The sequence below is a fragment of the Chiloscyllium plagiosum genome, unplaced genomic scaffold (assembly GCF_037043375.1).
Source record: "Chiloscyllium plagiosum isolate Xiang-an unplaced genomic scaffold, Cpla_swu_hap1 HiC_scaffold_6, whole genome shotgun sequence".
NCBI lineage: Eukaryota > Metazoa > Chordata > Chondrichthyes > Orectolobiformes > Hemiscylliidae > Chiloscyllium > Chiloscyllium plagiosum.
The window spans coordinates 57,796,606-57,821,524 of record NW_028270144.1 but is presented as its reverse complement, the minus strand read 5'-3'; the positions used below and the strand labels follow the sequence as shown (position 1 = coordinate 57,821,524).

The 24,919-nt window shown below is 42.9% G+C and overlaps 1 protein-coding gene across 2 annotated transcripts in view; it reads right to left on the bottom strand.

Moving 5' to 3' along the window:
• The window catches only part of LOC122550577 (neutral amino acid uniporter 4-like), a 206,183-nt gene that overhangs the window by 95,639 nt on the left and 85,625 nt on the right, over positions 1 to 24,919 (bottom strand). For both annotated transcript variants that reach the window (XM_043691517.2, XM_087988028.1), the window contains one exon: positions 11,730 to 11,899. In XM_043691517.2, coding sequence (XP_043547452.2) covers positions 11,730 to 11,899 — 170 coding nt within the window. The remainder of the gene's footprint in view (positions 1 to 11,729; positions 11,900 to 24,919) is intronic.

The window sequence follows — 24,919 nt, the reverse complement described above, 5'->3', positions numbered from 1 at the left end:
CTTTCAAAATATAAAATATATTTAGATTGACAAATGATATCCACAAGGAAAAGGATCCTTCTCAAAATTATGTTGTTGCAACCAAGACAGAGGTTCAATTAAGGGGAACCAATATTGTTACAGAACCAGTCATGAGGTGTTGAGTGCTCGAGGGCAGAGTTTAAATCCCACAAGCATAGCTGGAGCAATATGAGCTGCCTCAGCTACTGAATTAGTATTCAAAGTTGAACATGATTCGGAGATGCCGGTGTTGGACTGGGGTGTACAAAGTTAAAAATCACACAACACCAGGTTATAGTCCAACAGGTTTAACTGGAAGCACACTAGCTTTCGGAGCGACGCTCCTTCATCAGGTGATAGTGGAGGGCTCAATCCTAACACAGAATTTATAGCAAAAATTTACAGTGTGATGTAACTGAAATTATACATTGAAAAATTGATTGTCTGTTAAGCTTTTCATCTGTTAGAATACCGTGATAGTTTCACTTCTTTCATGTGTAAATCACAAAACCCTTTTTTAAAAAGTTGCATTCTCGGGTTAGCTGTTAACAATGGTGATAGCTAGACAATATGTTGAAGGTAAAAACAATGACTGCAGATGCTGGAAACCAGATTCTGGATTATTGGTGCTGGAAGAGCACAGCAGTTCAGGCAGCATCCGAGGAGCAGTAAAATCGACGTTCCGGGCAAAAGCCCTTCATCAGAAATACCACCACTAATCCAGAATATGTTGAATGCCATGATGCTTAGATTGATTCTAATCTAAAAAGTGAGATAACGGAGTTTTACATAAATTCATGCAGTTTTTGAGCAAAGTACAATGCAAGTACAAATTCACCCCACAAAATATATGTGTGCATCTGGGTCTTTGTCTGTGTGTGTGTGTGTGTGGGTTGGGGGTTGTGAGTGTGAGAAAGTGTATGTGTGTGTGTAGTGAGTGCAGAGTGTCTTAAGTCTGTGAGGGGATGCATGTGTGAGTGTGGGAGTGTGTGTGTCTGTAAGGGTGTGTGTGGGTGTCTGTGTGCGCGTCTGTGTGTATGTATGTCCACCAAACCTCAAACAGATTGTTGTTTGTAGCAAGCTGCCCGGCCCTCAGGACAACTCCATACAACCCTGTCACGGTGGACGCTGCAAAACGTGTCAGAGTGTGGACATAGCTACCACCATTACGCGTGGGGACACCTCCCACCTTGTACATGGCAGGTATTCATGTGACTCAGACAACGTTGTCTATCTTATACGTTGCAGGCAAGGATGCCCGGAGGCATGGTACATTGGGGAAACCGAGCAAAGGCTACGACAACGGTTGAATGGGCACCGCACAACAATCAACGGACAGTTCCCCTCCTAGTTGGGGAACACTTCAGTGGCCCAGGACATTCAGCCTCGGACCTTCGGGTGACCATCCTCCAAGGTGGACTTCGGGACAGGCAGCAGAGAAAAGTGGCCGAGCAGAGCTGATAGCTAAGTTCGGTACCCATAGGGAGGGCCTCAACCGGGACCTTGGGTTCATGTCACATTACAGGTGACCATCATTGCACTATACACACACACAGATACTCCTACACACACACGCTCTCTCACACACATGCACACACAGACACGCACACCCTTACAGACTGAAACACACTCCCACACTCACACATGCATCCCCTCACAGACTTAAGACACTCTGCACCCACTACACACACACATACACTTTCTCACACACACAACCCCCAACCCAGACAGACAGACACACACACACACAGACAGACAAAGACCCACACGCACACATATATTTTGTGGGGTGAATTTGTACTTGCAGGATTACATTGTACTTTGCTCAAAAACTGCATGCATTCATGTAGAACTCTGAGCTCAAAAACTGCATGAACTTATGTAAAACTCCGTTATCTCACTTTTTAGATTAGAATCAATCTAAGCATCACGGCATAGACAGAGAACACAGGGGGCCAACACCTTCAACATATTCTGGATTAGTGGTGGTATTCCTGATGAAGGGCTTTTGCCCGGAACTTCGATTTTACTGCTCCTCGGATGCTGCCTGAACTGCTGTGCTCTTCCAGCACCACTAATCCAGAATCTGGTTTCCAGCATCTGCAGTCATTGCTTTTACCTTCAACATATTGTCTAGCTATCACCATTGTTAACAGCTAACCCGAGAATGCAACTTTTAAAAAAAAGGTTTTGGGATTTACACATGAAAGAAGTGAAACTATCACTGTATTCTAACAGATGAAAGGCTTAACAATCAATTTTTCAATGTATAATTTCAGTTACATCACACTGCAAATTTTTGCTATAAATTCTGTGTTAGGATTGAGCCTTCCACTATCACCTGATGAAGGAGCATCGCTCCGAAAGCTAGTGTGCTTCCAGTTAAACCTGTTGGACTATAACCTGGTGTTGTGTGATTTGTAAGGTTGAACATGGATTGCAAAAAGTAATTAATGTAGCAAGCACACACAGTATTTTAGGTGGGCGACTTCAATAATCTTCACTAAGAGTGACTCAATACCACCATTATGGAGAATCTTGAGAAACATAAACAAACAAATGGTGAGGAACCAACAACTAGGGAAAACCTACTTGGCATGTCCTTCACCAATCCAAGACCAAGAGCACCACAAAGCTCTTGAGGAAGAAACATCCTGTTCACACTGAGCAAACACGCAATTGTGTTGTATGGCGTGCCACGTGCGAGATTCAGAACAAATCGAATAGCTCAAAGCTCTACAACCCTGAGGTACGATACTTCATCAGAAGCAACAGAATTAGGGTCAACCATAATCTTTTACTATATTGCCTTGTATATACCTACAGGATCAAAACTGGTTCATTAGCATGTTGTTCAGTACACCAGCAGTAGCAGACATACTTAAGAAAAACCTGAAGCTACACAACAAGCCTTTTTGCACATCAAATAACAGATACAGGATGCAATAGAGAGCAAAGTGAGCCCATAAACAACAGGTCAAACCAGAGCTCTGCATTCCTGCCAGCCATGAACATTGGTGAACAACTAAACAACTAACTGAGGTGCAAACTCCATAATTACTTCCATCTTCAGTGATTGCCCAACACTCCACCGCCTCCAACCTCATAGTCCCACAACCCCGAACCGCCCGTTTCTACCTCCTGCCCAAAATCCACAAACCTGACTGCCCCGGACGACCCATCGTCTCAGCCTGCTCCTGCCCAACCGAACTCATCTCGGCATACCTCGACACGGTCCTGTCCCCATTAGTCCAAGAACTCCCCACCTACGTTCGTGACACCACCCACGCCCTCCACCTCCTCCAGGATTTCCGCTTCCCCGGTCCCCAACGCCTCATCTTCACCATGGACATCCAGTCCCTGTACACCTCCATCCCCCATCACGAAGGACTCAAAGCACTCCGCTTCTTCCTTTCCCGCCGTACCACCCAGTACCCTTCCACCGACACCCTCCTTCGACTGACCGAACTGGTCCTCACCCTGAACAACTTTTCTTTCCAATCCTCCCACTTTCTCCAAACAAAAGGAGTAGCCATGGGCACCCGCATGGGCCCCAGCTATGCCTGCCTCTTTGTAGGGTATGTGGAACAATCCATCTTCCGCAACTACACTGGCCCCACCCCCCATCTTTTTCTTCGCTACATTGATGACTGTATCGGCGCTACCTCGTGCTCCCACGAGGAGGTTGAACAGTTCATCCACTACACCAACACCTTCCACCCCGACCTCAAATTCACCTGGACAGTCTCGGACTCCTCCCTCCCCTTCCTAGACCTTTCTGTTTCTATCTCAGGCGACCGAATCAACACGGACATCTACTACAAACCTACCGACTCCCACAGCTACCTGGACTACACCTCCTCCCATCCTGCCCCCTGTAAAAACGCCATCCCATTCTCCCAATTCCTTCGTCTCCGCCGCATCTGCTCCCAGGAGGACCAGTTCAAAATACGTACAACACAGATGGCCTCCTTCTTCAAGGACCGCAATTTCCCCCCCGACGTGGTCGACGGTGCCCTCCACCGCATCTCCTCCACTTCCCGCTCCTCCGCCCTTGAGCCCCGCCCCTCCAACCGCCACCAGGACAGAACCCCACTGGTCCTCACCTACCACCCCACCAATCTCCATGTACAGCGCATCATCCGCCGTCACTTCCGCCACCTCCAAACAGACCCCAGCACCAAGGATATATTTCCCTCCCCTCCCCTATCAGCTTTCCGTAGAGACCACTCCCTCCGCGACTCCCTTGTCAGATCCACACCCCCCACCGACCCAACCACCACTCCCGGCACCTTCCCTTGCAACCGCAGGAGGTGCAACACTTGCGCCCACACCTCCCCCCTCACTTCTCTCCAAGGCCCCAAGGGAAACTTCCATATCCGCCACAGATTCACCTGCACCTCCACCCACATCATCTACTGCATCCGCTGCAGCCGGTGTGGCCTCCTCTATATTGGGGAGACAGGCCGCCTACTTGCGGAGCGATTCAGGGAGCACCTCTGGGCCACCCGGACGAACCAACCCAACCAACCTGTGGCACAGCATTTCAACTCCCCCTCCCACTCCACCGAGGATATGCAGGTCATTGGACTCATCCACCGCCAAACCACAACAACCCGACGGTCGGAGGAGGAGCGTCTTATCTTCCGACTGGGAACCCTCCAACCGCAGGGGATGAACTTGGACTTCACCAGTTTCTTCATCCCCCCTCCCCCCACCTTGTCTCAGCCGGATCCTTCCAGCCCGGCACCGCCTTCCTGACCTGCAGTCTTCTTCTTGACCTCTCCGCCTCCACCCTACTCCGACCTATCACCCTCACCTTGACCTCTTTCCACCTATCACATTTCCAACTCCCCTCCTCCAAGTCCCTCCTCCCTACCTTTTATCTTCTCCTGCTGAACACTCTCTGCTCATTCCTGAAGAAGGGCCTGTGCCCGAAACGTCGAATCTCCTGTTCCCTGGATGCTGCCTGACCTGCTGTGCTGTTCCAGCAATAAAGTTTCAACTCAACACAAAAGACAATGTTGAAGCATTTATAGCTATCTTCAACCAGCAATGCCATTTGAACATTCCATCTCATCACCCTCCTGAGATCCCCAGCATCACCAATACCAGTTACACTGGAATTTTAGTTTTAAATTAGGCTTTTCTTGAAAATCATATGACTTCAGGAAATTGCTCAGTTTAGGAAAGCACCACAACTGTGTTCATAACTGGAATCTAGGCAGAAGGGCGACATTCAAGACCCACGTATTTCAAAGACTGTTCATAACTTGTCTGAATAGTTTGATTAGCAATACAAATAATGCACTTATGGTTGTCTTGTTTTGATATTTTTTCAGGTCTCAGTTTGGGAAAAATATGCTTGTCGAAAGACTGTCCATCTAGACTCTCTGCTTTTCTGAAAGAGTCATGTATTACTGATTATCTGCTTGAACAGTCTGTGGGTGACTTTCAATACTGTATTTCCTCAGCAAGTTACATCTGCCAAGACTCCAGAACAACTGCATATGTTTAATGATCTGTGTGCGCCAGAATGCCAACCACCTGAATAATTCATAACTCATTCTTCTTTCCTTTAATAGCTAATCACGATTGAAAAAAGTGATATCTTACAATACAATGACTCTCTGTGGAGAGAAATCTGTTTATTGATTCGTCTGGGAAGGATGTATGCATGCATACACATGTGTGTTTGTACATTTATCACATTTTTAGGTTAGTTAGAGGGGTAAAAACATTTCAAATTACAAATTGTGTCATCCAGTTTTAATCATTGTTGAATATGTGCTGATTTACATTAAATAAAACATAATAACTTGACAACTAAATTCAAGTAGAATTTGGAGCAAGCAGATTAGATACATAAAGTGCACTCCTCCCAACTTGGTTTTAAAAAGAATATTCTAAAGAATTGTTGTTTATCTTGGAAAAGCAAAAATTTTTCTGTTCCACCACTTTGGATCCAAGGAAATGCATTTCTGTCATGTTTCAGAATTTGGTATATTTTAACCTGAGTAGTCAGGGATCCAGAAATCAAACCGAACAAATAACCCAGAAATTCCAATCGGGGACAGAAATCTTATTTATTCAAGTCTAATGAGATTAAAAAAATCTTAATTTTGCAGGAGTTCTGCCCTTCAATTTCCTGGATAGATGACTCCTGTTATGAAACAGAGAAGCCAATCCAGGAGACTGCTACTGAATGGGGGTGGTGTCAACAGCACTGTGGGTGGATTAGAGTGCCACACTGATGAGGGGATAGGAAGCCAATTAAGTGCATCAGTGCTTTGAGGATGGGAACATTTTCTGGCTGTAACAGGCTGCTCCTTTTTTGAGGTATTTTAGGTGTTAAGGGGATTTCCTCGAATTCCAGGAGCAGCAATTACTGTTTTATATGCTGTTGCATTGTTTTGGAAATTTGGGGGAAAAAAAGTCAAAACAACAGCACTTTTAAAAGGGAGAGGGACAGTCAAAGGAAGCACACAGTCAGGCAGTGCAGGAGAGAGAGGGAGAGGGAGAGAAAGAAACACGCTAACTGATACAGCAGTGAACCTGCACAGTTACTGCCTTTGCTGTTTGAATTCATACATCACTGGACATTGGAGTGCGTCTGAGAAAATTAACAGTGAAACTCACAACTAAACTTGGAAGAACCTGTTTGGGAGAGGTCACAGCATAAGAAACAGAGAAGTGAATCTTTTAAGTGTGGCTTTACAGGAAGTCTGCAGTACTGAGTAGCATGTGTTATTTCTTGATAATGTGTTAGATTGAGATATGTCTCTTGACTAAACTTAAAAACATAAGCCTTAAGTATTAAGGTGGCCTGGAGCAGAATTCCATAGAGGAATAAGACAGTACCAGGGAGAGAGTGAGGAAAGAGATCAATCTGAGACTGGTACAGTTAAGAACAGAAGTCAAACAGTCAGGGCAGGCAGGTACAAAGCAGAAAACAAGATAGGACTGATAAATTAAACTGCATTTATTTCAATGCAAGAGGCCTAAGAGGGAAGGCAGATGAACTCAGGGCATGGTTAGGAACATGGGACTGGGATACCATTGCAGTTACAGAAACATGGCTCAGGGATGGACAGGACTGGCAGCTTAATTTTCCAGAATACAAATGCTACAGGAAGGACAAAAAGGGAGGCAAGACAGGAGGGGGAGTGGCCTTTTTGGTAAGGGATAGCATTACAACTGTACTGAGGGAGGATATTCCTGGAAATACATCCTGGTAAGTTATTTGGGTTGAACTGAGAAATAAAAAAAGGGATGATCACCTTATTGGGATTATATTATAGACCCCCTAATAGTAAGAAGGAAATTGAGAAACAAATTTGTAAGGAGATCTCAGTTATCTGTAACTATAATAGTGTGACCATGGTCGGGGATTTTAACTTTCCAAACATAGACTGGTACTGCCATAGTGTTAAGGATTTAGATGGAGAGGAATTTGTTAGTGTCTACAAAAAATAAAATTCTCATTCAGTTTGTGGACACACCTACTAGAGAAGATGCAAAACTTGATCTACTCTTCGGAAAGAAGGTAGGGCAGGTGACTGAGGTGTCAGTGGGGGAGCACTTTGGGGCCAGCGACTATAATTCGATTAGTTTTAAATTAGTGATGGAAAAGAATAGACCAGATCTAAAAGTTGAAGCTCTAAATTGGAGGAAGGCCAATTTTAATGGTATTAGGCAAGAAGTTTCACAAACTGATTGGGGCAGATGTTCGCAGGTAAAGGGATGGCTGGAAAATAGGAAGAGAGTCTAGAGACAGTATTCCTTTTAGGGTGAAAGGAAAGGCTAGTAGGTTTATGGAATGCTGGATGCCTAAAGAAATTGAAGGTTTGGTTAAGAAAAAGAGAAGGAATCTTATGTCAGGTATAGACAAGATAGATCGAGTGAATTCTTAGAAGAGTACAAAGGCAGTAGGAGTATACTTAAGATGGAAATCAGGAGGGCAAAAAGGGGACATGAGATAGCTTTGGCAAATAAGAGTTAAGGAGAATCCAAAGGGTTTCTACAAATACATTAAGGACAAAAGGGTAACTAGGGAGAGAATAGGGCCCGTTAAAGATCAGCAAGGCAGCCTTTGTGTGGAGCCACAGGAGATGGGGGGAGATACTAAACGGGTATTTGGCATTAGTTTTTACTGTGGAGAAAGACACGGAAGATGGAGAACGTAGGGAAATTGATGGTGACATCTTGAAAAATGTCAAATTACAGAGGAGGAAGTGCTGGATGTCTTGAAACTCATAAAAATGCATAAATCCTCAGGACCTGATCAGGTGTACCCTAGAACTCTGTGGGAAGCTAGGGAAGTGATTGCTGGGTCCTTTGCTGAGATATTTGTATCATCGATAGTCAGAGGTGAGGTGCTGGAAGACTGGAGACTGGCTAACGTGGTGCCACTGTTTAAGAGGTGTGATAAGGACAAGCCAGAGAACTATAGACCAGTGTGCCTGACGTCGGTAGTGGGCAAGTTATTGGAGGAAATCCTGAGGGACAGATGTACATGTATTTGGAAAGGCAAGAATTGATTAGGGACAGTCAACATGGCTCTGTGCGTAGGAAATCATGTCTGACAAACTCTACTAAGTTTTTTGAAGAAGTAACAAAGAGGATTGATGAGGGCAGAGTGATGGACGTGATCTGTTTGGATTTTAGTAAGGCGTTCGACAAAGCTCCCCAGTTTTTCAGACTGGAGGTCTATGTCCAGTGGAGTGCCACAAGAATTGATGCTGGGTCCATTACTTTTCACCATTTGTATAAGTGATTTAGATGTGATAAGAGATACAGTTAGTAGACTTGCAGATGACACCACAATCGGAGGTGTAGTGGACAGCAAAGAAGGTTACCTCAGATTACAATGGGATCTTAATCAGTCGGGCCAATGGGCTGAAATGACAGATGGAGTTTAATTTAGACAAATGCGAGGTGCTGCATTTTGGAAAAGCAAATCTTAGCAGGACTTTTGCACTTAATGGTAGGGTCCTAGGGAATGTTGCTGAATGAAGAGACCTTGGAGTGCAGGTTCATAGCTCCTTGAAAGTAGAGTCACAGATAGATAGTCACAGACAGGAATTAGGAGGTCATGTTGCGGCTGTACAGGACATTGGTTAGGCCACGTTTGGAATACTGATCTAAGGGGCAACTTTTTCACGCAGATGTTTGTGTATGGAATGAGCTGCCAGGGGACGTGGTGGAGGCTAGTACAGTTGCAACATTTTAAAGGCATCTTGATAGGTATATGAAAAGGAAGGATTTAGAGGGATATGGGCCGGATGCTGGCAGGTGAGATTAGATTGGGTTGGGGATCTGGTCAGCATGGACAAGTTGGACCGAAGAGTCTGTTTCCGTGCTGTACATCTCTATGACTCTATGATTAATAGAATGAGTGGTTGAACTCAGCAGAAAAATGACAAGGCAGGGGGTGTTGGGAGTTCAGCTGAATAGTTACCCAGGAATTAAAGCAGATTTTAATCTTCAAACTTTTCCTGAGCAACGATAAGCTTAAATGATTTAGAACTCTCTAAAATCTGACTCAATGGGACTTTTGTAGAAGATTCCAGGCATAGGTTAATTGTCATAAAGGAACTTTCAATTTCTCATAAAATCCCCATCTAATCCCCATGGTAGGCTTATGCAGAAAGTCCCCATGATAGGCTTATGCGGAAAGTCAGGAGGCATGGGATAGTGGGAAGTTTGGCCAGTTGGATAGAGAACTGGCTAACCGGTCGAAGTCAGAGAGTGGTGGTAGATGGTAAATATTTAGCCTGGAGCCCAGTTACAAGTGGAGTTCCGCAGGGATCAGTTCTGGGTACTCTGCTGTTTGTAATTTTTATTAATGACTTGGAAGAGGGAGTCAAAGGGTGGGTCAGTAAATTTGCAGACGATACGAAGATTGGTAGAGTTGTGGATAGTGAGGAGGGCTGTTGTCGGCTGCAAAGCTGCAGAGCTGGGCTGAGGAGTGGCAGATGGAGTTCAACCCTGTCAAGTGTGAGGTTGTCCATTTTGGAAGGACAAATAAGAATGCGGAATATAGGGTTAACGGTAGGGTTCTTAGTAAGGTGGAGGAGCAGAGGGATCTTGGGGTCTACGTTCATAGATCTTTGAAAGTTGCCACTCAGGTGGATAGAGCTTGTAAGAAGGCCTATGGTGTATTAGCGTTCATTAGCAGAGGGATTGAATTCAAGAGTCGTGAGGTGATGTTGCAGCTGTATAGGACCTTGGTAAGGCCACATTTGGAGTACTGTGTGCAGTTCTGGTCGCCTCATTTTAGGAAAGATGTGGAAGCTTTGGAGAGGGTGCAGAGGAGATTTACCAGGATTGTTGCCTGGAATGGAGAATAGGTCGTACGAGGATACGTTGAGAGTGCTAGGCCTTTTCTCACTGGAACGGTGAAGGATGAGGGGTGACTTGATGGAGGTTTATAAGATGATCAGGGGAATAGATAGAGTAGACAGTCAGAGACTTTTTCCCCGGGTACAACAGAGTGTTACAAGGGGACATAAATTTAAGGTGAAGGGTGGAAGGTATAGGGGGGATGTCAGGGGTAGGTTCTTTACCCAGAGAGTGGTGGGGGCATGGAATGCGCTGCCTGTGGGAGTGGCAGAGTCAGAATCATTGGTGACTTTTAAGCGGCAATTGGATAGGTACATGGATGGGTGCTTAAGCTAGGACAAATGTTCGGCACAACATCGTGGGCCGAAGGGCCTGTTCTGTGCTGTATTGTTCTATGTTCTATCTATGTTCTATGAATCAGCTGCACCAGTATTTTAGCATAGCCCCAATGCAAACAAAGTTCCACCATTCATAATGAACATATCAACACATTGGATATAAAGTTGTGAACACTGCTCAAAATAGAGACATGTTGCCAAATGTTTTGTGCTGTACTTACCAACACAAACTCATGTATATCCAATTTCAAGCAATCACAACTACTTAAATTAACAGGTTGCTAAGTTGACTCTGAGGTTGAGGAGACACCACAGAGAAAATAATCACTTTCCAAGCTGTGTGGTAAATCACTTTTCTTTTAATGGCAGGTCTGCACATGAATGTTTGTCACAAGTTTGACTGTTTCCCTTAAATTGATTGTTAGTGTAGCTATGGCTAAACTTGGGATTATTCACCAAGTGCTGCCCAAACAGCGAACCACATTAACAGCAAAACTTTGTTCCAGGATGTGCATGCATGAGCTGATTTAGTACAGTTTATGCTCTACCTCTTATAGACAATCAAAGGAACAAGTATTTTAATCTGATCAGCCAACTGCTAGGATATATTTTCCCTACATACTTGTTATCAGAACAACACAAATTCTGACACAACACTACTCAATTTTTGGGAAAGCAAAACATTTGTAGTGACTGATAGTGGCATCTTGGTTAATAGAAAATTCCAACTGCACAGCCACTGTGTAAAAGTAACAGTGAACATCGGTGGTAGTCTATCCCCAGTGTGTGCTTCCAAATATCTTTACTTCCATGTACAAATCTTTGCAAGACCTTCTGCCACCTGTACATTTGTGTCCTTCAAAGTCTGGAATACTTTATGCCCTCAACACGGTTCTCCACAATATCATTGTGTGTGAACTTTTGAGTTATGTTCTTATACAATTTCTTCTAATGATCAAGTGTTTAAAAATATTCGAGAAAGCTGATTATACAGACTAGCTTTGAAAATTATTTTTGTCATAAAATGGGCATTAAAAAAAAACTTACCATATGTGTTGTGGAAGGTTTAATGTGATACTGCCCTGAACATGATCACCAAAGTGCAGATACCCAAGAGTAGCCAATGAAATATACAAAGCTGTGACGATGCCCATTCCAATGTTTAGTGCTCGTGGAAAACGTTTTCTTTGCTTCATTTTATTTTCTAAAGGAAGAACCTGAAAAAAATACAAGAGTAAAAATAATTAAATGGAACAAAAAGCTGGAGCTATTAACAAACAGACAACATGTAAAAGTGTTAAAAATCCATAACAAATAGTAAAATGCCGTTAAAAATATTGATTTTGTGATGCATTATCAAACAAATTTGTGAACAGCACTTAGAGAAATATGGGTCAAAAAGTGTGGCGCTGGACAAGCACAGCAGGTCAGGCATCTGAGGAGCAGAAGAGTCGACGTTTCAGGCATAAGCACTTCATCAGGAATTCACTCTGATCTCCAGCATCTGCAGTCCTCACTTTCTCCCACTTATTGAGAAACAATAAGAATTCATATGTTATACTGCATTCACTATACTCAGCCCTCTGCAGAGCAGAAACCAGAAGCAAATCAGGTTGTGCATATTGCTAAATATCTCCACACTGATTGTAAACATGGCTGATCACTCAGTTCCAGTGAACCTGAAATGAACCTTGTTGTTGTTAGGTACTCTGCAACATCTACACTGCCACCAATAATCTTTAAATCTGAAACTAATCTTTACAAGAATCAATCATATAAGGTGTCAGTGTTTCCTTCAAGGGCACGATGGGAGTTGTATGGCACTTTGGGCCAGGGTCTCCCTGTTCAAATACAATCTGGAGTGAAGGTCTCCACACTTTGGAGAAGCTCATCTTTCTTCTCATAGTCCTGAAGCATGCTTTGCTTCAACAGATTACATGGTTCAAATTCTATCTGCTTCATTCATTACTTCTCCAGCTATTCACACAGTGTCGCTTGTACGAATCTTAAATCTGTCTTTTTTTAGAACTCCACCTTGGGGTGATTTGAACCATCTGCCAGTTTGCACTCGCATTTATACCCATCCTGTGCACAAAAAGCAGTACAAATTCAACCTGACCAAAAGCTTCATCGATCTACTGTTCATCAGACTGATAAGAGGTTGCTGATAGTGCTATCAAGCAGCAGTTATTCTTATTAAAGGAATAACCTGCTCACTGATACTCAGTTTGTTATCTACCATGGCTACACAAATGAAAGTTACATTCTTACATTTTCCAAGCATTGCATCAAGCAGCCTGCATTTAAACTCGACTCAGTTGAAATTGGGGGAGAACCTCCCACTATTTGGAGTCATACTAAGCACAAAGGACTGTTATGATTGCTACAGGTCAATCAATTCAGCTCCACAACATCACGAAAGAATATGTTCCTCTGGGCTGAGCCCTCAATCCAAGCACCTTCATCTGCTTCATCAACGACCTTCCATCCACCATGAGGTCAGAGGTCAGATGTTCACTAGTAACTACAAAATGTTCAGTACCATTTGTGGCTGATCAAATGTTAAAGCAGCTCCAGTCCTTATGCAGCAAAGTCTGAAAATATCTAGGTTTGAGGTGGAAAGTATCAAGTAACATTTGCATTACGTTAAGTGCCAGGCAACGACTATCTCCAACAAAGGGAATATACCCATTACTAGTTGACATTTCAATATAATTACCATTGCTGAATCTCTCACAATCAACATCCTGACAAATATAAGATGCATGCAGAGAGCTTTAGTGTTAAGCAAAGGTAAGTATACAGGCCTGAAGAAGGAGTTGGCCAAAGTGGATTGGGCAAAAATATGAAAGGGCAAGACAGTTGAAGAACAGTAGCCAATGGTTAGGGAAATACAAAATACCTCCTAATTAAAGTACATTTCTCAAAGGAAGAGGAAATGTTAAAATGTGAAAATTCATCACATAACAAAGGATAACAAAGGCAAAAACTAGGACATATATTGCATAAGTTAGTGACACTCTGGAGAATTGAGAGAATTTTAAACATCAAAGAGTTACTGAAAACAAAATCAAAAAGAGCTATGATTAACTACAAAAGTAAACTAGCAGACAACAGTAAATGTTGGCCTTTTAGAGAATGAAATCAGGAAACTCAAATAGCAGAGGCACTAAACTAATATTGTGTCTTTGTATTCACTGTGGAAGGTAATTTCTTCCCAAAAATTGCATTCACTACAGAGGAGCTTGGTAAAATTCATATAACTCGGGAGAAGTTATTAAATAAACTAATGGGATTAAAGGCAGATAAGTCTCTGGGGCCTGATGGCCTGCACCCCAGGGTACTAAAGGAAATAGCAGCAAAGAAAGTGGATATATTAGTTATAATTTTTAACAGTTCCCTGGGTTCTGGAAAGGTACCAGCAAATTGGAAACATGCTAATATGACACCCTTATTCAAAGAAGGAGATAGGCAAAAAAGTGGGAAACTAAAGACCAGTTAGCTTGAGGAGAAAGTGAGGACTGCAGATGCTGGAGATCAGAGCTGAAAATGTGTTGCTGGAAAAGCGCAGCAGGTCAGGCAGCATCCAAGGAGCAGGAGAATTGACGTTTCGGGCATGAGCCCTTCTTCAGGAATGAAGAAGGGCTCATGCCCAAAACGTCGATTCTCCTGCTCCTTGGATGCTGCCTGACCTGCTGCGCTTTTCCAGCAACACAATTTCAGCACCAGTTAGCTTGACCACTGCAATCAAAAATAAAGGAGGAGATAACTGAACACTGAGGCAAAAAACATCAAATCACCAGTGTCAGCACAGTTTCATGAAAGGCAAGTTGTGCTTAACAAATTTGCTGCAGTTCTTTGAGGATGTAACCAATAAAATAAATAATGGGGATCCAGTAGATATCATATATCTCTGCGTCCAGAAGGCATTTTGCAACGTACCACATAAAATATTGATCCAGAAGGATAGATCCCAGTGGGCTAAGGGAAGAATATTGGTTTGGATAGAGAATTGGCTGTTTGATAGAAAACAGAGGGTTGGGATAAATGGGTCCTCCTTTTGGATGGCAAACTGTGACTAGTAGAGTGTGCTGAGTTCTGTTCTCAGATCTCAACTGTTTACGAACTATATAAATGATCTGCAAGCTGAGACAGACTGTAACCTAGCAAAGTTTGTGGATAATACTAAAATAGGTGAGAAAGCAGGCTGTGATGAGGAGATTAAAAGTTTACAGATGGATATTGATAGGCTAGGACAATGGGACATAGTCTGCCAGATGGAGATTAATGTGGATAAGTGTGAGGATGTCCAGTTTGGCTGGAAAAACAAAAAGGCAAATTATTATTTAAATGGAAAGCACATTCAAAGTGCATCAGTGCCGAGGGATCTGGGTGTCCTTGTATACGATATGCTGAAAGTGGGTATGCAGGTGCAGCAAATAATAAGAAAGGCAAATAAAATCCTGGCATTTATTGCAAAACAGTAAAAAAGTATTGTTACAATTATATAAGTTGTTGGCAAGACCATATCTGGAATATGGTATCTAGTTCAAGCTTCCTAACTTGAGGAAGGACGTGGTGACACTGAAGACAGTTCAGAAGATGATTCCAGGAATATAAGGGCGGTCATACAAGGAGCAGTTGAATAGCTTGGGCTTATACCCACTGAAGTTCAGAAGAACGAGGGTGGAATCTGATTGAGGTATATCAAATGTTAAAGAGGATTATAAGGTGAACGTGAAATACATATTCCCCCTTGCGGGACTGTCTTGAACAGGAGGTGTGAGGGTTGTGAATCTGTGGAATTCACTGCCCCAGATTACAGTGCAGGAAGAACCAAATCAACAGATTCAAGAAAGAGAGAGATAGGTTTCTGATGAAAAGCAGGATAAAGGGCTTGAGGAAAAAGCAGGAAGCAGGCAGGAAAGTGGAGTTGAGACCGTGATAAGATCAGCCATGGTCATGTTAAATGACGGAGCAGGCTCAAAGGGTTGAATTGCCTATTCCCACTCTTAATTCCTATGTAAAGGGTTCAGAAAAGATTTATTACGATGTTGCCAGGGTTGGAGGATTTGAGCTATCGGGAGAGGCTGAACAGGCTGGGGCTGTTTTCCCTGGAACGTCGGAGGCTAAGGGGTGACCTTATGGAGGTTTACAAAATTATGAGGGACATGGATAGGGTAAATAGGCAAAGTCTTTTCCCTGGGGTCAGGGAGTCCAGAACTAGAGGGCATAGGTTTAGGGTGAGAGGGGAAAGATATAAGAGAGACCTAAGGGGCAACCTTTTCACGCAGAGGGTGGTACGTGTATTGAATGAGCTGCCAGAGGAAGTGGTGGAGGCTGGTACAATTGCAACATTTAAGAGGCATTTGGATGGGTATATGAATAGGAAGGGTATGGAGGGATATGGGCCGGGTGCTGGCAGGTGGGACTAGATTGGGTTGGGATATCTGGTCGGCATGGACGGGTTGGACCAAAGGGTCTGTTTCCATGCTGTACATCTCTATGACTATTGATCTCCTGGAAGCCGACGTACCCCTCGTTGCATTAGAGCCAGTCTCAATACCAGAACCTTGGCTGTTCGTGCTACGTTCCCCTGAGAATCCATCACCCCCTACATTTTCCAAAACAGCATACTTGTTTGAAATGGGTATAGCCACAGAACACACCTGCACTAGATGCCTACCTCTCTCATCTTTCCTGGAGATAACTCATCTATGTGACCATATCTGAGACTTTTCCCCCCTTCCTATAACTGCCATCCATCACATACTGTTGCTGTTGCAAATTCCTCATTGCTTCTAACTGTCTCTCCAACCAATCCATTCGATCTGATAAGATTTGCAACTGACAGCAATTATTGCAGATATAATCCGCAGTAACCCTAAACTCCCACATCTGACAAGAAACATATATTGCTCTACTAAAGGCCATTTTTGTTCCTTCACAATCTACAGACCAGAAAATACCACCTTCTTATTCCTCTACAAAACACTGCCCCAGGTTAGATTAATAGTTACGGCTTATATTTTAAGTTTAATCAAGAGACATTTCTCAAAAAACATATAATCAAGAAAAAACCCACTCTACTTTCTATTGCAGACTTTCTTCAGGCCACTTAAAACAATTAATTTATCTGATTCTGTGCTGTGAACTTCACCCAAACAGTTCCTCCAAGATCAGTTGTGAATTTCACTGTTTGTTAATTTTCCCAGACGCACTCCAATGTCCAGCGATACATGAATTCAAACAGCAAAAGCAGTAACTGTGCAGGTTCACTGCTGTGCCAGTTTCTTTCTCTCTCTCCTACACTGACCTCACCAAGTGCTTCCTTTGTCTGTGCTTCTCCCTTTTAAAACTGCTGTTGTTTTGACTTTTTTTCCCAAAGTTCCAAAACAATGCAACAGCATATAAAACAGTAATTGCTGCTCCTGGAATTCAAGGAAATCACCTCCAGCACCTAAAATACCTCAAAAAAGGAGCAGCTGTTACAGCCAGAAATTTTTCCTGTCTTTTTTCCTGTGAACTAAACACATTTTTCCTGTGAACTAAACGCATTGATCAAGACTTTTGATCCAGTCCTTCAGAGTATCCTAGGCACACCCAACCTGAGTAATTCTTGTGTAGGGGACTTCTACTGCCTTCCAAAGATACACAAAGATAATTCACACCAGGATGTCCCTTCGTAATAGACAATGGGACCCTGTGTGAGAACGTCTCTGGCTATGTTGAGTGCATCTTGAAACCAAGTGTACAGGGGACCTCCAGCTTCTGTTGTGACACTATAGATTTCCTACAGAAACTCAGCACCCACAGACCAGGTGAACCAGGAACATTCCTCATCACAATGGACATATCGGCGCTCTACATCAGCATCCCCCACAATGATACCATCGCTGCAACAGCCTCAGTACTCAACACCAACAACTGTCAGTCTCCAGGCACCATCCCACAACTCATCCATTTCATCCTCAACCACAAGGCCTTCACATTCGACAACCAGTTCTTTATCCAGCCACACAGGACAGCCACGGGGATCAAATTTGCACCTCAATATCCCAACATTTTCATGCACAAGTTCAAACAAGACTTCTTTGCTGCACAGGACCTCCGACCAATACTATACACCAGATGACATTTTCTTCCTCTGCACCCATGGCGAAGAGTCACTGAAACAAATTCACAGTGATTTCCACAACTTTCATCCAACCATCAGACTTACCATGAACTACCCTTTAGAATCAGTCTCATTCTTGGACACATGCATCTCCATCAAGAAAGGATATCTCAATATCTCATTCTACCGCATACCCACCAATAATCTCACGATGGTGCACTTCTCTAGTTTCCACACTTTAAAACAACCATCCCCAATGGACAAGCCGTACGCATGGGATCTGTTTATATGAGGAGAAACGCGACAGACACCTAAAGGTCCTGAAGGACCCCTCTTTAGAATGGGATACGATGCTCAACTCATCGACTGCCATTTTCAACGTGCTGCAGCGAGAAACCATAATGACCTCCTCAGGAGACTGACACAAGATACATAAGAACATAAGAAATAAGTCCGCTCCACTATTCAAAAAGATTATGGCTGATCTTTTCGTGGCCTCAGCTGCATTTACCTGCCTTCTCACAATACCGCTTAATTCCTTTACTGTTCAAAACAATTATCTGTCTTAGCTTTAAAAACATTTACTAAGGAAGCCTTACCTACTTCACTGGGCAAGGAAAACAACAGATTCACAACCCTCTTGATGAAGATTTTCCTTCTCAATTCAGTCCTAAATCTGCATCCCCTAATTTTGAGGCTTTGCCCTCTTGTCCTCGTTTAACCTGCCGGTGGAAACATCCTCTCTACTTCTATCTTATCTAGTCCCTTCATAATTTTATATGTTTCTATTAGATCCCCCATCATTCTTCTAAATTCCAATGAATACAATCCCAGTCTACTTAGTCTCTTCTCATAAGCCAACCCCCTGAACTCTGAAATCAACCCAGTGAACCCTCTCGTGCTGATACATTCTTTGTCAAGTAAGGAGAACAAAACTGCATACTGTACTCTAGGTGGGGCCTCACTAGTAAACCATACAACTAATAACGGACACTTTGCTGTCCAGTAGTTCCCCGGAGCAGAGAAATTACAGCATGTTCTTTGCAGCATGCAACACATTATCGATGAGGATGAGCATCTCGCCAAGATCTTCCCTACGCCTCCACTTCTCGCCTTTAAACAACTGCCAAACCTTAAACAGATCATTGTTCTCAGCAAACTACCCAGCCTTCAGGACATCAACGACAATATCATACAACGTTGTCATGGCAACCACTGCAAGACCTATCAGAGTGCCAACATGGACACTACTATTACACGTGGGGACAGCACCCACCATGTGCACAACAGGTACTCGTGACTTGGCCAACGTTGTCAGTCTCATCGGCTGCAGGCAAGGATGCCCCAAGGCATGTTACATTGGTGAAACCAAGCTGACTCTATGGCAATGACCACATTTTTGAATTCTCTATCAGAAGGCTGTGATTTCTCTATCAGAAGGCTGTGGAATCTCACCTTTTAAGTATACCTAAGGTAGAGATCAATAAATTTCTGATTGCCACTGGCACATGGAGTTCTACGAGAAGAGTGTGGATAAAGGCATTCCAAAAAGTCAAAATTATCAAGGCAAAAGGAGGAAAGGAAAGAAATACAAAAGAAAACAAACAAATACAATCTCTAGAGAAAAAAGTGCTTGAGAAGGTAATAGATTCTTCGGTCCAACTTGTCTATGCTGACCAGATATCTTAAATAAATCTAGTCCCATTTGCCAGCATTTTGTCCACATCCCAATAAACTCTTCCTATTCATATACCCATCCAGGTGTTCTTCATATGTGTAATTGCACCAGCTTCCACCACTTCCTCTGGCAGAGCGAATGCTAATGTCCAGAGATACTTGAAAACAGACAACAGCTGCGCAGGTTACTGCAGGCTCGGACAGCAGCCTAAGTTTCTTTCTCCATTTGAATCACTGCCCATGTGGTCACTGCCTTTTGTCTGGCTTCCTCCTTTTTAAAGTATCACTGTTTTGATATTTTTCTCCCAAACGTCCAAAACAATGCAACAGCTTATATAAAAGTAATTACTGCTCCTAGAATTCAAGGAAATCAGCTCCAACACTGAAAATATCTCAAAAAAGCAGCTTCTCTTACAGCCACAACTTTTTTTCCTGTCCTCCATCTTGGATTAACCAGAATTTTTTTTAATCACAATGAAAGTTGATAAATCCCTGGAACCCAATGTTGAAGGTGGTGGTGCAAGAGATAGTCGACACTATGATTATGCTCTAAACACTAAGATTCTGGAGAGATTCCTGTGTATTAGAATATAGCTAATGTCATCCCACTACATAAGAAGGAACCGAAACAGAAGGTAGGAAAGCCGTTATTATTAAATCAGTCATAAGGAAACTACTATAATTATAAAGAACTGGATAAATAGACACCTGCTGGTAATGATCTAATTTGGCACTGTCAGTATGCATTTCCAAATTGGAAATAGTGTTGGATTAACTTGAAGCTTTTTGAAGATGTTACAAACAAAATTGATTAAGGAATCCCAAAAGACAGAGTATACTTCGATCCCATGGGAGGCAATGAATGCCTTCGATTACAATGAGAAGATTAATGAAAGTAGTTACAAAGTGCAAAGTTGAATGATCAGCCATGATCATACTGAATGGTAGAGCAAAATCCAAGTATTGAATAGCCTACTCCTGTCCCTATTTTCTACTCTCACGGAGGCAGGCTGTGACTATTGGGTATTGCAAAAATCAGTACTTGCCCTCCCCACCAGCAATTCACAATGTAAATTAATGATTTGGAGTTGCAGATTAAACACAATATTTCCCAATTTGTAGATGATATAAAGCTAAATGGAAATGTGTGGTATGGAAGATGTAAAGAGGCTTCACAATTTGGACAGACTTAGGGGGCCAGACAAAAGCATGCAGATGGAATATTAGGTGGAAAACAAGGTTATCTACCTTGGTAGCAGAAACAGATGCGCAGAGTATTTCTTAAATAGTAAGATGTTGAAAAATGTAGAAGCACAAAGAGACCTGGATATCATTGTTGATATATCATTGAAGGCAAACGTGCATGTGCAGCAATCTATTAGGAAGGCTTTACCACAAGAGGATTTCAGTACATAGGTAATGAAATATTGCTTTAATTGTACAGAAGCTTGGTTAGATTGTATCAGGAATGTATTGATGAAGGGCTTATGCCCAAAACGTCAATTCTCCTGCTCCTCGGATGCTGCCTGACCTGCTGTGCTTTTCCAGTACCACACTCTCAATTCTGATCTCCAGAATCTGCAGTCTTCACTTTCTCCTTGTATCTGGCGTACTGTTCAGTTTGGGTCTCCTTATTGCAGGAAAAATATGATTTATCATTGAGAAAGTGCAAAGAAGGATTATTAGGCTGTTCCTGGAATGGCAGGACAATCTTGTGAAGAAAAGTGCAAACTGGGCCTGTATTCTCAAAGACAGAGGTAATCTAAATGAAACCTACAAAATACTTAAAAGGATAGATAAGGTAAATGCAGCTAAGTTGTTTCCTCTGGTTGAGGAGTATCGAATCAGGGACACAAGTCAAAATAAGGGGGTCACAACTTAGGTCCAAGATGAAGAGATTTTTGGTTCACTCAGATGATACAGGATTCCAAAATTCACAATCAGAGGGCTGTGGAACCTCAGCTTTAAAGTATATCTCAGGTAGAGATTAATTGATTTCTGATTGCCACTGGCATACGAGGTTCTATGAGAAGATTGTGGATTAAAGCATTCCAAAAAGTTAAAATAATCAAGGCAAAAGAAGGAAAGGAAATAAATACAAAAACAAACAAGCAAACAAACAATGTCTACAGAAAAAGTGCTCGGGAAGGTAATAGGGATAGACTGATACATCCTCTGGACCTGGTGGGATGCATCCTACCATAATAAAACGAAAGACTGGAGGTTGGCTAACATGGAGCCACTGTTTAAGAAAGGTGGTAAGGAAAAGCCAGGCAACTATAGACCAATGAGCCTGATGTCAGTGGTGGGTAAGTTGTTGGAAGGGAGTCTGACAGACAGGACATACATGTATTTGGAAAGGCAAAGACTGACTAGGGGTTGTCAACATGGCTTTGTGCGTGGGAAATTGTCTCACTAACTTGATTGAGTTTTTTGAAGAAATAACAAAGAAGACTTATGAAGGCAAAGCAGTGAACTCTCTCTACATGAACTGGGATGGGAACTGAAATTGTAGTTCAAGTATATGGGAGGTTGAGAGTAGTAAAGTCAGAACTAAGATTTCATGATCACAAGAAGGTACCGACAAGCAAAACGTTGGTTTGAAGTGTGTCTACGGCAATGCCAGGATCATCCGGAAAAAGATGGGTAAACTTGCAGCATGGGTTGGTACCTGGGATTTCGATGTTGTGGCAATTTCAGAGACATGGGTAGAGCAGGGACAGGAATTAGCGAGTTTTGAGAAGATTTGCAGCACAGGTTGAGGTTCTGGATGTAGGTTTGCTCACTGAGCTGGAAGATTTGTTTTCAGACATTTCGTCACGAAACTAAGTAATATCTTCAGTGAGCCTCCGGATGAAGTGGTGTAGCCCACTTTCTATTTATATGTGTGGGTTTCCTTGTGTTGGTGATGTCATTTCCCGTGGTGACATCATTTCCCATGGTGATATCATTTCTTGTTCTTTTTCTCAGGGGGTGGGAAATTGAGCAATTATTCCAACATCCACAAATGAAGCTGTATGAGAACATTATTTCAATGAGCCATCACATACTGCAGCACAGAGGAACTATGAGGAGCGGAGGAAAATCACCTATAAAGTGTATTCAAAAAGAATGGGTACCCAATGAACACAGTCTGCCGATTTCTCAGCAACAAACCCAAACAAGCCGACAAAACGTGTCCAGGAACCCTAGCCACTCTCCCCTACATCAAAGATATCTCGGAAAAACAGAGACACGCATGAGAATTCCTAGAAGTATGGCATTCCAACCAGAACTCTATCAACAAACACATTAATTTGGATCCCATTTACTACCCCTGAGAAAAAGAACAGGAAATAACATCACCAACCTAAGGAAACCCAAACATATAAATAGAAAGCGGGCTACACCACCAGTGCTTCATCCAGAGGCTCACTGAAGATGTATGGTGACGAAATGTCTGAAAATGATCCTTCCATCTCAGCAAGCAAACCTACATCCAGGGACAGGAATGGTTATTGCAGGTTCCAGGATTTAGATGTTTCAGTAAGAAGAAAATGGTAAAAGAGGAGGTGGTGTGGCACTGTTAGTCAAGGGCAACATTACAGTTGCAGAAAGGATATTTAAGGACTCGTCTACTGAGGTAGTATGGGCTGAGAATAGAAACAGGAAAGGAAACTCCTGTTGGGAGTTTTCTATAGGCCTCTAAATAGTTCCAGAGATATAAAGGATAGGATAGCAAAGATGATCCTCGACAGGAAGAGAGTGACAGGATAGTTGTTATGGGGAACTTTAACTTTCCAAATATTGGCTCAGAATACTATAGGTCAAATACTTTAGATGGGTCAGTTTTTGTCAATGTGTGCGGGAGGGTTTCCTGACACAGTGTGTGGACAGGCCAACAAGGGGCGAGGCCACATTAGATTTGGTACTGGGTAATGAACCCGGCCAGGTGTTAGATTTTGACATAGGCGAGCACTTTGGTGATAGTGACCACAATTCGGTTATGTTTACTTTAGTGATGGAAAGGGATAGGTAAATACCACAGGGCAAAAGTTATAGCTGGGGGAAAGGCAATTACAATGTGATTAGGCAAGATTTAGGATACATAGGATGGCGAAGGAAACTGCAGGGGATGGGCAAAGTTGAAATGTGGAGCTTATTCAAGGACCAGCTACTATGGTTCTTGATAAGTATGTACCGGTCAGGCAGGGAGGAAGTTGTCGAGCACGAGAGCCGTGGTTTACTAAGGAAGTTCAATCTCTTGCCAAGAGGAAGAAGGCGGCTTATGTTAGGATGATGGCTCAGTTAAGGCGCTCGAAAGTTACAAGTTAGCCAGGAAAGACCTAAACAGAGAGATAAGATGAGCCAGGAGGGCACATGAGAAGTCGTTGGTGGATAGGGTCAAGGGAAACCCTAAGGATTTCCATAGGTATATCAGGAATAAAAGAATGACTAGAGTAAGATTAGGGCCAATCGAGGACAGTAGTGAAAAGTTGCGCATGGAGTCAGAGGAGATAGGAAAAGTGTTAAATGAATACTTTTCGTCAGTATTCACACGACAAAAAGCCAATGTGGTTGAGGAGAATACTGAGATATAGACTAATGGACTAGATGGGATTGGCGACTATAAGGAGGAGGTGTTAGCAATTCTGAAAAGTATAAAAATATGTAGGTCCCTTGGGCTGGATGGGTTTTATCCTAGGATTCTCTGGGAAGCCAGGGAGGAGATTGCAGAGCCTTTGGCTTTGATTTTTTTATGTCGTCCTTGTCAACAGGAACAGTGGCAGAAGACTGGAGGATAGCAAATATTGTTCCCTTGTTCAAGAAGGGGAGTAGAGACAACCTTGGAAATTACAGACCTGGGAGCCTTATTGCGGTTGTGGGTAAAGTATTAGAAAGGATTGTACGAGATAGGATTTTTAATCTGGAAAGGAATAAGTTGGTTAGGGATAGTCAACATGGTTTTGTGAAGGATAGGTCATGCCTCACAACCCTTATTGAGGTTTTTGAGATGGTGATCAAACAGGTGGATGAGGGTAAAGCAGTTGATGTGGTGTATATGGATTTCAGTAAGGAGTGTGATGAGGTTCCCCACAATAGGCTATTGCACAAAATACAAAGGCATAGTATTGAGGGTGATTTAGCGGTTTGGATCAGAAATTGGTTGAAAGACGACAGGTTGGTGGTTGATGGGAAATATTCATCCCAGTTACTAGCGGAGTACCGCAAGTATCTGTTTTAGATTAGATTAGATTACTTACAGTGTGGAAACAGGCCCTTCGGCCCAACAAGTCCACACCGTCCCGCCGAAGCGCAACCCACCCATACCCCTACATTTACCCCTTACCTAACACTGCGGGCAATTTAGCATGGCCAATTCACCTGACCTGCACATCTTTGGACTGTGGGAGGAAACCGGAGCACCCGGAGGAAACCCACACAGACACGGGGAGAACGTGCA